General features: G+C 36.3%; 1 protein-coding gene across 1 annotated transcript; it reads left to right on the top strand.

The window, feature by feature from the left end:
* The first annotated feature begins 1766 nt into the window (after positions 1-1766).
* On the top strand, positions 1767-7167 carry LOC133137846 (lactose-binding lectin l-2-like). Its single transcript, XM_061256228.1, has 6 exons — positions 1767-1881; positions 2220-2294; positions 3418-3515; positions 6075-6197; positions 6769-6880; positions 6968-7167. The coding sequence occupies exons 2-6, from the start codon at positions 2234-2236 to the stop codon at positions 7048-7050; spliced, it is 477 nt and encodes a 158-aa protein (XP_061112212.1). The 5' UTR covers positions 1767-1881; positions 2220-2233; the 3' UTR covers positions 7051-7167.
* The last annotated feature ends 8748 nt before the right edge of the window (positions 7168-15915 follow it).

Raw genomic sequence — 15915 nt, 5'->3', positions numbered from 1 at the left:
ACAGATATATATATATTTCATTATTATTCAATACACTTAAATAAGGAAGAGGCCTGATTCTTAATAAATGTGGCATCTGAAATGTGATTAAGATGTTGATGGGAGTGAGGTATTAGACTAAAAGTTTAATCGGTGGGCCTCAATCAAAGGATTAGTAAACTATCTTGGGCTCCAGAATTATGAGCACTTAATAAAAATGTAGGAAAAATGCTGCATATAATAAATAACAAGGATAATGATTTATCTTTTATGCTCAAACATACAGGAAAATGAGGAACCTTTTTCAATCAGTTTACCCTATTGTTTCAATGTCTTGAATTTGGTAACCTATTTTTTTTCTGAAAATCCACAGGTGCAAGCAAATATTGCTAATTAAATCAAACAAAGTGAAATTCGCAATACAATTTTACTTAAATTTACACCCCTCACAATTTTTTTAATTATGAATCTGCCAAATAAAATACTTTTTTTTTTTTTTAAATGTAAGACTTTGGTTGATTCCATCCATAAAGCATGTTACCATACGCATATTTGAAAATAAAGCTGATGTCAATAACTATTCTTTTTTAGCTACAGCACTTTTTGTGCAGATTTATCAAGGGTGTCAATAATTCAGGAACATACCGTAGAAAGCTAATATGGTAATTCTCTACAATGTTCCTGACCTGCTGCTGCCAGAGGTGGCAAGGAGAGGGAGGGGGAAGGGAAAACAAGCCAATTTCAACACACTTTTTCCATGAGCATGTAGGGAACAATATGGAGTAATTTGCACCTTTAAAGAACCATAATATGATGTGTTAACCAAGTTTCCTTTTGGAGTGTCCACATGGCCTTTTTAGAAACCTGCCAAGACACAATGAAAAAAACAGTGCAGAATACTGATTGCCGATGGTATTGTCATCCAATTTGTCCAGTGAAGTGGCCCTATTGGATTTCTAAGCGCAGGCACCAGCATCTGTATCCATTCAAAAAACCTGTTACTATGTTTCAGTAATATTTAGAGTGATTCTGGAAATTCCTGGGGAGTACCTTTCAGCAGAGAGCAGGATCATACCCAAAATAAAAAGGGTTCAAGAATAGTCACCATTAAACTTTTGATATGACAGGCTTGTGTTAAAAAGAAGGGTGCTACAGATGGGGTTAAAAGTGGAGCACCTGTGCATGTTTAATAGCATACTTTACTCATGAGCAGAAACAAACTACTGATCAAACTACTGGTCAGTCAAATAATTAGCCCATATGCTGAACATTGACTTGGTCAACAGAAAGAAGGGCAAACAGGCGGAACACTGGTACAAATTATGGAGAAAACTTCTTCAGTGTTAATTACTTAGATGAAAACATATTTAAAGAGGTTTAACATTTAAAATTCTATTTCAGCCTTAAATGACCCACCTTTGTGGTCCTTTTAGTTTTAAATATAAATATGAAATGCAAAATGTGAAGGCAGTCTTTTTCCTCTCTGCTTACAAAAAGAATGATGACACCAGTGAGGTTAAAGGCTCTGAAAATGTAGAGCTGACGAAGTCTTTCACATTGCGTGTCTGGACCAGATGTTTACCAACATTAAGCTCACTAGAACAAACCTTTCTGTTTACATTGAATGCTGATATCCGGATTCACTATTTGTTTTCTTTCTGCCATGACAATGTGCTTCACTATGCATGTCCTCTTTCTCTGATAGTCATCATCAATTTTGTCATCATGTGGCCAATTCCTATGAAACACCAGTGTGAAACTGTTGTTTACATTATCCCTATCAAATCCCTGTATAAAGGCAGTGGAGCACTGTGAGTAGGACTGTGTTCATCAGAACAGAACTACAGATCATTCACAGCTACTTCACCCACCTGTCTATTTTCTTCAAGCTTGTATCTACAGGTAAGAGAAGAAACATGCCTTCTGGCCACATTGTCTTGTTCTGGAACTAGTCTTCTAACAAATAATAGTAACATAGTAATACTAGTAATATAGCTATCTATGTGTGCTTCACTACACTAACATTGTGGAGGAAAACATGAACAGTACATCACATTGCTCAAGACAAATGAGTCCTATACCTGTCCTCTTGGTTTAGAGTATGCCTTTTTTGTTTAATGAACTGGAAAAAAATAAGAGCTGTGTGCCCATTGTGTTCTTGCTTTTGTACTGAGCCATTAACTTTACATTATGGCTGATATTGAGATCTTTCAATCCTCTGTCTCTACTGACTCTTGAAGATCCAAGATCCATCATGGTCTCCTTCCCAATGGCAAAGCTAATTCTTGTGGCTGCTCTTTCCTGCCTAACTTTTGGTGAGTATTTATTGTATTTCACCTCAGATGGCTACCTATACACAGGTTATGATTAAGGCTGGGTTTTCTTCACAGAAAATATTGACAAAGTCACAGAGCAGTCAGGCAAATGTGTTGAAAAAAAAAAAAGAAAATGACAGAATAAAGTTAATGGATAGGCAGGTGCTTTTAATGAGAACCAGCATTCTGTTTTGCCTTTAATTTAACAGAAAGACATTAGAAATAGAGTATGCTCAAATTGCATTAATAAAAAAACGTGTTACTCTGTGTTCGATTTATTGTTTCTTTTCCTCCAACACAATTGTACATTGCTAGGTTCAGTCTTTGATGGAGCACCTCTCATCACTGAATGTTACCAACGTTGTTAAAAGGGGCTGTCATACATCTAGCCTGTGGCAATATTGTTAAAATACTACGCACAACACTGTAGACTACATTGAGTTTGAGTTATCTTCCATAAGTGGAGAGAAATCATGGAACGAAATAAAAATGGAGGAAATCACAGAATTTGCTAAAAAATGGCGAATGTCACAGAACTGGCAAAAACATTTTTGTTGGCGTGAAAAAAATAAAATATCACGGAATGTGTGATGCCCATGACAATTACCCTGTCTTAGTTGCATTATTTGCAGGTTGTATGGGTAACTCATAATGTCTGTACACTGTGTCACTGGGAGAGAAAAATCCTTTGTTTAAATAGTTAAACTAGACCATCGACAGGATAAGCATTTTCACATGAAAAGGTAAATTTAAAGGTAACTGAGGGCATTGCAACACTGTGATCATACTGTAAGACGGAAGTTATTAAAATCCAAATGTAAAACCGGTCATAAAATCTGAACATCTGCTTAAATGCATTGAAATGGGAAATCTGCTGTTTGAATACCTGCTTCATTCAAATGCATAACAATGTTGCACCACAGTCATGGTCTTATCTTGAAACCTGTGACAGAGGAACATGTTAGATGTTCCATTTTTAGAAAAAAAATAATGGAATTGAAATGTTTCTTCACATACTGCCTGTACAGGACAATACAATTTGCGGAGCTGTTCTTTTGACTTGTGTGCATGTCAATGGAAAATAATATACAGTCATTTTTTGCTTTGTGTTTGTGTCCCTCAGCACGAAAGTGTGAGAACAGCTGCCCTCCCGGCTGGAAAAGCTTCAATGAGCGCTGCTTCAAGTATATTACAAGAAGCTGCGACTGGGCCAAAGCTGAGGTAATATGTCCAACATTATTAATATCAATAATAACAGTACATTAATTAATTTCTGAAACATCAGGGGTCCTTTATAAAAGCGGGCTCAAGAAATCTTGAACATAATCGTGAAGTCTGAGATAGGTTACAGTAATGATGCTATCTGAAAGTGAGCACATTGAACACACTGTAGGCTACATGTTTTCATTGTTAATGTAAAATTATATGCTTTACTTTTATTTGCAAGAAATGCAGAGGATAAAAAGGTGGAAAGAAACCATTTTGTCCATAAATATATATTATAATATGAAAAATATGATTACCCATTCCAAATGTCACAGGCCTTGCAGGCATTGCAATCACGCCTTGATTTTGATTGTCATCTCCACCCTTGCTTCTGTCTTGCGATGAACCAAGTTTTAATGAGCTTGTTGTTCAGCATCAGGGGCAGGGAAAGGCATCATCAGAAAGGTCAAGCAGAGATAGCCTTGGTCTCCACATTTTATCAAATGGTAGGCTAAATCATAGCTTACATAATGGAAACTAAAAATGCACTTACATAACTAAAAGTAGGATCTGAAAAAAATGTATGCCCTTATGTAAGGTGGCATAGCGCCTTCATATCAATGATGTCAAATGAGGTAGGGGACGTCAAAGGAGGATGCTGTGTGAAAAGGTTAATGACTGGAGGGGAACGGAAGATTTTCACAGACATTTCAGTGATATACACATCCACCGGTACATGATGATGTCAAATATCTCTGTGGTGTGCAGATCAGGTCACAACTTTGAGTGTAGCCTAGGGCTATTATTGCAATTATACAACAGATTTACCAATACATTTATAAATAAATAAAAACTTAGTCAGTGTAACCATTTCCTAAATATGGAGCATAACTTCTCAAACAAACATCTCCAGCCTGTGTTTCCCAGAAGGTAACAGGTGCTCAAATTCCGAATGCCGAGAAAAATCTAAAACTGTGTGCACGTATACCTAGAAGAATTGATGCTGTTTTGAAGGCAAAGGGTGGTCACACCAACTATTGATTTGATTTTGATTTTTCCTCTGTTCATTCACTTCTTCTGTTCCAGCATTTCAGTAATTGATAAAAATAAACTACCACCATTTCTATTTTTGAAAGCATTCTTATTTTACAGCATTTTTTCACACCTGCACAGTACTATACATTCCGCAGTTCCTGTGAATTTTTGGGTTTCGCTTCAGAAATTGCATGGTTAATGTCACCCCACTAGATTTCAATGGGGTTGAGGTAGGGGGATTGAGATGGCCACTCCGTTAACTCAAGTTTTTGTGTGGAACCAAGATGTTGCTCGCTTACTTGTGTGTTTGGGTTCGTTTTCTTGTTGAAACACCCATTTCTGGGGCAATTGCTCTTCGGCATATGTTGTTTTTCTATTACACTACTACATCTACAAGTAAATTATTTGCCATGCAGAAATATCACTACTACTAATAACAGTGGTTCATCTGATGTTGTACTGCTATTTGTTTTTAACACAACTGTACAACTTGAAATTTAAACCTAATCCCTACTTGGTGTAAAGTAATTCCTAAAATAGCCGTTGACAGCACATCTATCTGAAAGATTGGGAAACTTCATGAATTCAGCGTGGTAGCTATTAGCTAGCTGCACATTCTCCGAGATAGCTTAAATTTGCATGATGAGACTGACATGTTGGGCACTCGTACTTTAATATTCAGCAAGCTGAAATACAGAAAATAACCAACCTTCTCTCTCAGTACAGGATTAAATTACTCCAGTCATAAAATGAAAAAATGAAAACATTGATAGCAAGTCAATTGTTAGGGACTCATACATATAAACAAAAACACAGTTAAAGCAGTCCAAATACATCTAACCAAGGCCCATCACGAATCACCTGCTAGACTAGAGGATAGGCATCCGTTGAGATAATTTAGCCATTATATTAGGCCTATTTGACACATGACATTAGCAGGGCATATGAAGCAAATAGCAGTTTGTTGTTTAAACGTGCATGATTGGTCAATACAGAAATGTCACTGTATACAGTATGACATGATTTTGGTTTATGGAACTTAGCAAAGATGTAGCATAAGAATGAAGGGTGCAACCAAACAAAGACACAAAATTAGCTTCAAACTAACTCGTTACAACATAACATTTAGTATTGACTTTACACCCTAACTTGCGATCAAACTTATGAGCAGCCTGTTTCAACAGTGTAACATATCTAAAAGATCACAGTTCAGATTATTTGCGCAATGGTAACCAAACGCAAGTGACTTTTCTTGTTTCTTGAAAATCAACTACATCTGTTCATTTTGTTTTTATTGATTGTTTTAATTTTGTGTTTTGTCAATTGTGTATGTTTTTATAGTTTTTTTATGTAAACACTGTGTTCTTGAAAAAGAAGGCACTGATCCCTTAATGTGCCTTTTTTATTATCAAAAGAACATAGTTCACCTGTGAAAATTATCAAACTGCACAGATCTCCGTGACCTGTCTGTCTCATGGTAGATACTCAATATGATACATTATAAGGCTGACAAATCTCATCTCCCTTGTCCCATTGCAGAGATACTGTGTTGGACAAGGAGGAAACCTGGCCTCAGTGCACAGCCAAGTGGAATATACATTTCTCCAGAAGCTCACTAAGACCACCCGTCCATTCTGGATAGGACTGACAGACTGTCAGAGGGTATAATGATTAATGAAGGCAGCTTTACACTCACTAGCCAGCAGTACACAACTTAAGAATCAAAGGAATCAATAAGAAACTGATACAGCCAACCCTGACACTATTACAAATTCACATTGTGCCAAATAAGACAATTTATTTCACAATGAAACAAGACATAATAACAATCCAATAAATAATAATGGAAGATTATATTTATATAATACATCTTAAGTACATAATTGTGCACTTTCTACTCCACAGTCAAACATGAGATGTTATTCTGACATTGCTGAATGCATTTTACTTGTAATTTAACAGTAGAAAAGATATTCAAGCACAAACTCAAAATATCCAAAATACCAACTTAACATCAAGACTGTACATTACAGACAAAGTAAGCTGAATTTTAAATGACAGTAGTAAGTAGTAAGCTTTAAAAAATCCATTATCTTTCTTCCATTGTCTTTCAAAATTGTTTTTGATACTTGCCATCGAAGAAGTAAAAATGTAATGTTTTAAGATAAGACTGCATTCGCACACACTAGTACTGTCTTCACCACAAGCACAAACTTTTGTCGTCCCTGTTCAGGAGGGTTTCTGGTTTTGGTCAGATGGATCTAAAATGGACTTTCGCCACTGGAATACTAGGGAGCCAAACAATTTGAAAAGAAACGAGGACTGTGTGCATGCAAACTGGTCTGGTAAGCATACACTAAGTAAACCCCGTATTACTGCTGAGTGGATTTGACTGGACTTACTGACTTTTCACTCTTGTGTTGTAACCACAGTGCAGAAAAAGTGGAATGACATCCCCTGCTCAAATCGGTACAGATTTGTCTGTGCCAAGCGTCAAGGAGAGAACTGGCGATGACAAGAAAAGCAGCTCTGACCAGTCAGAAGCATGCGTCTTTAAAGCTTTGATTTTTCATCCTTGATTACAGTTCTCTGTTACCTCTGTTCCTCAAATAAAGCCTTCCTCAGCATGTTATTCAAGTGTCAAGGTCATATTTCTCAGGTAATTTGTGGTCAGTATCACGGTCTGTTTTCACTCTCCAGCAGGAACCACCAGGTTACTGATAATATTCTCCACATACATACATACAGTGGGCACCAGAATTATTGCCACTGCGTATAATAAACAACATGGTTAATGATCTATATGTGCTATGTTGAAACTATATTGGAAAATGATATACTTTTATTTCAATACATTTACTCTCATGTTTCAATGTTTTTATTTGGTAACCTCATTTTGTCTGAAAGCCACAAGTGCCAAATTTTTTTGCACCCCTAACAATTCTTGTAAATAATATCGGAACAGAGTGAAATTTTCAATACAACTTTATTATGTGTCATTCCATCATTTCCGGCATCACGATAGTATAAAAATCCCTTTGTCAACCATCAGCATGGGAAAAGCCATGACCATCATAAGTAAAAAAAAAAAATACATAAACGGCAAACATACCACTTAGCACTGTGAGGGCAATGAAAAAAAGGCGAAAACATGTGAAATGGTAGGCAAAATTGCCAAGAAGAGTATGCAAGTGTATATTAAGGACGGGAAGGAAGATGGTGAGGGGGGGGGGCATAAGTAACCTAAGGATCACAGTTTAAGAATTGCTGAGATTGTTTGTGTCTTGGTGTTATCAGGTCTAAAGAAAAAAAGAAAAAAACAATGGAATGCATACAAGAAAAACCTCATACCTACTGTCAAATACGTTGGTGGGTCATTGATGTTTTGGAGATGTTTTGCTACCAATCATGTAGGGACACTATTTAAGATCAATGGCACAATGAATTCAGTCTTGGTCGTAGGTAGATTGTCCAGCAGGACAATAACTCCAAGCATACATCAAAATCCACACAGAAATTATTAACCCTACTATGATGTTTGAGACCAATTTGACCCCATTTAGTGATTGACATGTCTTGTAAATCAGTTCACCTTGTTTCATATTGATACTGTATCATTTTTCCATTTTTCCATTACAATATTTTTGTGTTTATTTATAACTGTTGGGGTCAATTTCACACCAAATGTAAAACCGGTCATAAAATCTGGTTAAATGCATTGAATTGGGAAATCTGCTGTTTGAGCAACTGCTTTACTCAAACATGTTACAATGTTGCACCACAGTCATCATCTTATGTTGAGACCTGTGACAGAGGAACATGTTCAACTTTAGAACTCCCCCTTCCATTTTTACAGGACAATGCCATTTGTGGCGCAGTTTTTTGACTTGTGATATACAGTAATTTTTTGGACACCTCATGGAGTGGGCCCAAGCTGAGGTAACACAACAGTAGCAATATGTCCAATAATAATAATAATAATAATAATAATAATAATAATAATAATAATAATAATAATACATTCATCCATTCAAGATTATGTCCGAAACATCAGGGTTCCTTTCTAAAAGCAGGCTCAAGAAATCTTGAACATTTTAAGTCTGAGATAGCATCATTAGTGTAGCCCATTTCAAAGTGAGAACATTGAACACACTGTAGGCTACATGTCTTCATTGTTAATGTACAGTAACATGCTTTACGTTTAAAAAGGTGGATAGAAGCCATTTTGTCCATAAAAATAAATGTACAAACCCGTCCACCTGTTTCTTTTCAGACGTTTTGCCCCATATTTAGGAAACGGCTACACTGACGGTGATTTTAAAAATTCCTACACACAATGTAAGCATTTAATAAAAATTATCTCAACTGAAAAAAGCATGACAGTGCTCCTTTAGGAGTGATTTATCGCTCAGCCAATCACAATGCAAAGTCGAAACTAAATTACAGGATTTCAGCTTTTTTACTTCCTCAAAGCACTGGCAAACCCATGTAGAATTACAACAACAGGCCTAACTTAATTAACAGCCATCCGATAAAATAACAGGATTTCGGATTTTTTTTCACTGGCAATAGGCCTAGAAACATTGCATCTTTTTCGCTGTTTTTTGCGAAATGAAATGTCTGCCTAATTAATCTCATCAAACACTGCAAGGTAGGTTGGGTTTGTTCACATTAAATTGCGAGGTGGCAGGTCAGTTTCAGAGCATAACTTACCATAGTTACTGACAGCCTTTCGCTGAGCTCGGTGAAGCTAGCAACAATTAGACTTCCTGTACAGAAGTTCCGGTCTCAACCTCCTGTGAAATAAGAGCTGCTGAGTAACGTTAAATAATGAGAACTGCACTTCCTCACGTAATTACCATTGTTGAAATTCATTGCTGATACAACTTATAAAAGTCAGCAAGCAACTAGCTTGCTATTTGACTAGTTACTATAATGTAGGCTAAGCATAAATTGCTTGTCGGTTCAATAACAGCTCATTTGCATACCTGCTGACTGTTTGAAATTTTTTTTGCCAAATATGAAGGGGCATACATTAAATCTATGTATAATATCTATAAAATTATACATTTATTATCTAAAATCATGTTCCCAGCAATTGTTGCTGTATTTACAGTGTGGTAAAGGCATGCAATACCATTGACTGTCAATTCACGAGCAGCTCATTTGCATAGTCCATAACTCAAAAACTATAAATTGTTACCACATTAAAGGGGTTATACATTTACTCTATAGACCTATATCTTTAATATTCTACAGTAGTTTCTCTGAAATCATGTTCCCAGCAATTGTTGCTGTGTTTCCAGTGTGGGGGCGGCCAAGCATTGCTATTGACTGGCAGTTGCTACCCAGCATTTGCATAGCTGATAACTCAAAAACTGTAAATTGTTACCAAATGAAAGGGGGTATACATTTACTCTAGAGACCCATATCTTTAATATTCTACAGTTACTTCTGTGAAATCATGTTCCCAGCAATTGTTGCTGTGTTTCCAGTGTGGGGTGGTCATACGTTGCTATTGACTGTCAGTTACCAGCTCATAACTCAAAAACTGTAAATTGTTACCAAATGAAAGGGGGTATACAATTGTTAGCTGGACCCATATCTTTAATATTCTAATGTATTTTTGGTGAAATCATGTTCCCAGCAATTGTTGCTGTGTTTCCAGTGTGGGGCGGCCAAGCATTGCTATGGACTGTCAGTTGTCACCCAGCTCATTTGCATAGCTGATAACAAAAAAACATGAATTGTTACCCAATGAAAGTGGAAATACTAATTGGACCTATATCTTTGAGATTGTATTGTATTTTCTGTGAAATCATGTTCACAGCAATTGTTTCTGTTCATTTAATGTACATAGCATGTTACATATTTAATTGGTGCTTTCTGGAAGCTATATGTGATCTCTTTTCTTTTGCTTTTGTTCCACTTTTCCTCTGGTTGTTTAAATTTCTGTTTCTCTTTTAAAACACTCAATCTTGCTTTATCACAAAGTTCCCCCTCTCTAACCTTATACAATGTATGCAATTTGTCTACACACGCATCAATTCTGTTTTTCATTGTTGAAAAAAAAGTACTTTCGTATTTTTAAAACTAGTGATAGTGATAGTTCGCATAGTGATGTTGTCATTTCAAATAGATGGGGGGTTACATTTAGTATGTTCTGTTTATCCAAATAAGATGACATTAAATCGGACCACACTGGAATTACTGGGACAAAGTAATCTAAGAGCTTGTCTGATAGCATCAGGCTGTAATATGCATTGTCACACAGCTATTTGTATATTTGTACAGTTGACAGGGCATTTGTTTAGATTTTTTGGAAATGTGTCAAAAAAGGCGATTTCACCGATGATATGCTTTGAATATACTCATCATGAGTGTCATTTGAACTCCTTTGAATATGCTCCTCTCCTACATTGCTTTTGTTCAGCTGTTGTATTCTCTGTTGTATCTGAACAAGACATTTTGAAACCAAACCTGTGCCGGATTTACTGCCTAAAATTACGCACACATCATAAAATATGTTATTGACCTCTTGTAGCGTTTGCAAATTCACAAGAAGGCTAAACATGTACATCGCCAATTTATATTTTTCATTTTTCATTTTTCACACTATACTGCTTTAAATAATTTCGCTTGCCTGTTTCATTAAATGCGACTTACAAGACCTTATGACACATATTTTATCATCATTTTTATCAGCGATACCATTTAATAATTTCCAGCAGCGCTGCCAATAATGTTCCATCGTTTCATAATTAAATATTCGCTTGGACGCCAGAAGGAGAACTAAAGAGCGGTCACTATTAATTTGAATGGGCAAGGTATTGAAATTATAAATCTTTTTTTCATAGTCCCTAATTGCAGTGAGGTTGCAGCTGTTCTACTGTACTTTGTGTGTGCTCTTCACTGATCATAAATGCAATTGGGCATGAGACATGAGACACAAATAAATCCCTTTAAACTTGAGCTGGTGTTATCTTCCATTTCTAATTTATTTTTCAATTTTTGTAGCGCAGCAATTTCATCTTTATCAACTAAGTCTTTCTTTTTGTACTCTGATTTCATTTTCCTTAATACAGATGTGCCAGCGCCAACACCTGTTCTGTTAAATGCCACTAAACTATTTGAATCTGATTTCCCCAATAATCCATTATATAATTTGTAAGACTTTAGATGTTTCAATTGCTCACCTAACTGTTCTCTCTTTTCTCATTTGAATGGTCTGGCCTTCAGTGAACTCCCAGAATATAATATCTCTCTTTTGTATTGTATGTTAAATGTGAGGTGGCTTGATTTTTCTAATGAAATTTGGAAAGTGAGGGTGCAGATGTCATGTGTACAATATCCATTAATTTTTAGGAATGGTTTATGTGTTTTTTAAATTGTGGGCTAGAGAATGAATGATTCTAAAATGAAAGGACACAATATGGATTTGATATATATTTTGATTTTGCCATGAATGTTTGTTTTTTTTTGCTCTTTTAACTATGCCCACTCAGCCATTGTTAAAGTAAAGTTTGCGAGGGGAGAAATGGTGCAATTGAAATAGCTAAATTTTGCTTTATCCGTAAATGTACTACTTAATGTTTGTTCACTAATATCACTGTCAGGGGTAGTTAAATGTGATTGGGACATATGAGTTGATTGATCTGTTTGTGTTTGTTTGTCCAATGTGCATTCATTACTGTGCTCTTGGACATTTAAATTAATTATTTCCTTTGTAGCTTGTGGACCTCTATGTTCCTCCCTGCATGGTGTTTCAGTTTGTGTTTCCACATTAATTACCTCTGTTTTCATTATTTGTTTAAGTGAGCTAACCTTCACTGCTACAGTTTCAATACTTTTGGTCTCACCTGTTATTATATAGCCATGTTTTTGTGGTTGTCATGTACATGGCAATTATGTGAGTTACAAATGAAGAACAGAGAATCAAAGTTGCTTCTATTTGCTAGGTACACAGTCAAAATTAAATCATTCAGCACATATAGCGCATGCTAACATTGGACGTGTACTTTTATTTGGCGAGTTGCAGAGGCAATAATGCTTTGGTTTCCTTTGTCCATGAATTTTTTTTTTACCTTTTTCCCATTCTGGTGAGGGGTATATAAAGTTATTGTTATTTTCTCTTTTTCGTTTTACATTTAAGCAGTCTTTGCTTTCATGTGTCTGGTCTATGTCAATAATTTGTTGTGTGTTTGACATTTGAGGATTGTGTTCATTTTGCAGAGATGAGTGCATGGTTTTCTGATCCATTTCAGCTACAATATCTTTGATATTCTCTGCCCAGATAGTACGCAAATGAACTATACTTTTTTCACAAGTAATGCACAGGACTACCCTCTTTTAATTTGTTGAGCTTTGCTGTATGTGAAATGTATCCCAAATGATTTAGCTGACATGTGAATGTATCACATCTAGTATCCAGATGTTAAACATACCTGATCATCTTTGCCTTTTCATTTTGCTTTGGCTTCTGCAGTACTACTAATGTAATACCACTGACCACCACACACATCAAATGCCAACATTGACCATTTATTATTATTCGACAAATTACACACCTCCTCATCTTTTCCAAACTGCCACCCCACACTGGAAACACAGCAACAATTGCTGGGAACACCAAAAAGACATTAGAATATTAAGGATATGGGTTTCTAGAGTAAATGTATACCCCCTTTCATTTGGTAACAATTTACAGTTTTTGAGTTATGAGCTATGCAAATGAGCTGAGTGGTAACTGACTGAATAGCTGAATAGCTGAATTGCTGAATAGCAACGTATGATCACCCTACACTGGAAACACAGCAACAATTGCTCAGAACATGATTTCACAGAAAGGACTGTAGAATATTAAAGATATGGGTCCAGCTAACAAATGTAAACCCCCTTTCATTTGGTAACAATTTACAGTTTTTGAGTTATGAGCTATCAAATGAGCTGAGTGGTAACTGACTGAATAGCTGAATAGCTGAATTGCTGAATAGCAACGTATGACCACCCTACACTGGAAACACAGCAACAATTGCTCGGAACATGATTTCACAGAAAGGACTGTAGAATATTAAAGATATGGGTCCAGCTAACAAATGTAAACCCCCTTTCATTTGGTAACAATTTACAGTTTTTGAGTTATGAGCTATCAAATGAGCTGAGTGGTAACTGACTGAATAGCTGAATTGCTGAATAGCAACGTAGGACCACCCTACACTGGAAACACAGCAACAATTGCTCGGAACATGATTTCACAGAAAGGACTGTAGAATATTAAAGATATGGGTCCAGCTAACAAATGTAAACCCCCTTTCATTTGGTAACAATTTATAGTTTTTGAGTTATGGGCTATGCAAATGAGTTGGGTAGCAACTGACAGTCAATAGCAACGTATGGCCACCCCACACTGGAAACACAACAACAACTGCTGGGAACATGATTTCACAGAAAGGACTGTAGAATATGAAAGATATGGGTCCAGCTAACAAATGTATACCCCCTTTTATTTGGTAACAATTTATAGTTATGAGCAGTTTTTATAGAAATGAGTGCAGAATTTAATATTCTCTGCAAATACATCACAATTATATCCAACGGTATTAATTTAACAATGAAAATTGACAAAATTACAGTTCATAAATAATTTTAAGAAATGAGCAGCCCTACTTGCCAGCAGAGGAGTCTGAAGTCGGAGGACTTAGATTTAGGGTACTAAGGAGCAAGGCTAAAGGTCTGACTGAGGCCATGCGTAACATGAATGTATAATAACAGTGTGGGCTTGCTCCTACAGGGGAGGAGCATAATGCCTGGTTAAAGCAAAAAGATGAGGAAAACAATATAGATGATTGGGAAATAAAAGAGTATGAGGAGATGGAAAAATGTAGGAAAGATAAGGAAAAAGGGAGGGATGTTAATACCGAAAGAAGATTAAGAGGCTTTAAGGGCCTCCCTGATTATAGCACTGATAATTTATCGGATAGATTCAAAGGACTAACTGTAGAGGAGTTGGGTGAATTACACGCGGCTATTAATTGGATGTCCTTTGTAGATCCCTTAAGGCGACACAAGAAAGAGCACCTGAAGAGTGTATTGAGATGGTGGAAGGCACTTACTGCTGGCTTGTATGAAGTCAAAGTGTGGAGAGAGTCAAGGAGAGACTATGACTGTGAGACAGATAACAGTGATGAATAGGCTCATTAAAAAAGTTGCATAGGGGATAGTGTTTTCCCACTCGGTATAATGGAGATATTTCGGGATGAATGTCTTACCAAAACAAGTACACTTTTATACAAGCTGAAGGATATATAAGGAGTGAGCTTTTAGATGTTAGAAAAGCCTCTTAGAATTTCGCTTAACAAGATATCTACGGGCTGTTGAAGAAAGAGCAACGCAGAACAACTATAATCAAGCTTGAGTGGTCATTATAATCTCTATTACTTGAAAAAGTAGGAAAAGTAGCACATAGAAGTTCAACGTTATAAGTTTCCTTTCATTTTTATGTCTTTTATTTTTCAGTAAGATACTATATAATGTAGGAAAAAAGTAGAGAAGTTTTAGGGTATTCGTGCCCATAATATTCTAGGAATAGTTACGTTTATCTCCCAGAAGGGGGAGCTATAGGATAAGGTAAAGGCCAAAGAGGATGGATAATTGAAGGATGTCTCTTGACATTAACATCTGGTGGATGAAGGTGAATTAGAAAAACAAAGGGGTTATATGAACCTTATGTGAATCACGTAAAGGCACCGGTGTACGGTTGAAAGAATATACAGCAATGTATGTGATTAGCAAACTGAAAGATGATATTTAACCTGTGAGCTGTATAACTCTATTCTTTTGATTATAATAAAGTATATCTGACTATAATCACATCTGAGAAAGGGTCTTTTAGAGGAATACAGTGAATACAGGAGATCATATAACAGCGTTGCATCACACCACTTCACTTCGAGACTGGGCTGGAAGTTCAGTAGAACTTACCAGTTCTCCAGGACATTCGAAATAACATTTGGACTGATGAAGAGAGTTCGTCCCCGAGACACTCCTCGTGGGGTACTGCTCGTGGGAATGTGAGGTCTGAGCTCGGCACGGGGTCCGGGCTCAGGACACCATCTGACCACATCCATGCACCCTCCTGAACAGGGAGGAAGAAAGAGGAAAAGTACATGGCTTGCGGTGATGACAGTACTAGTGTGTAATAGTGTATCAAAATACAAAATATTCCATTTCGAAAGAGAAGTTAATAAATGTGTGCTGGAATGGACTCGCAGCACTAAATTATTTTGCATAAAACATTTAGTTTCAAGGACAACATTATCAAAAGATTTTTTTTAAAACTTTGAGACTGTGGACCACTTTTTCTAAATAAGGATCTTCCACA

The sequence above is a fragment of the Conger conger genome, chromosome 9 (assembly GCF_963514075.1).
Source record: "Conger conger chromosome 9, fConCon1.1, whole genome shotgun sequence".
Lineage (NCBI taxonomy): Eukaryota > Metazoa > Chordata > Actinopteri > Anguilliformes > Congridae > Conger > Conger conger.
This window is presented reverse-complemented; position numbering and strand designations above follow the sequence as displayed.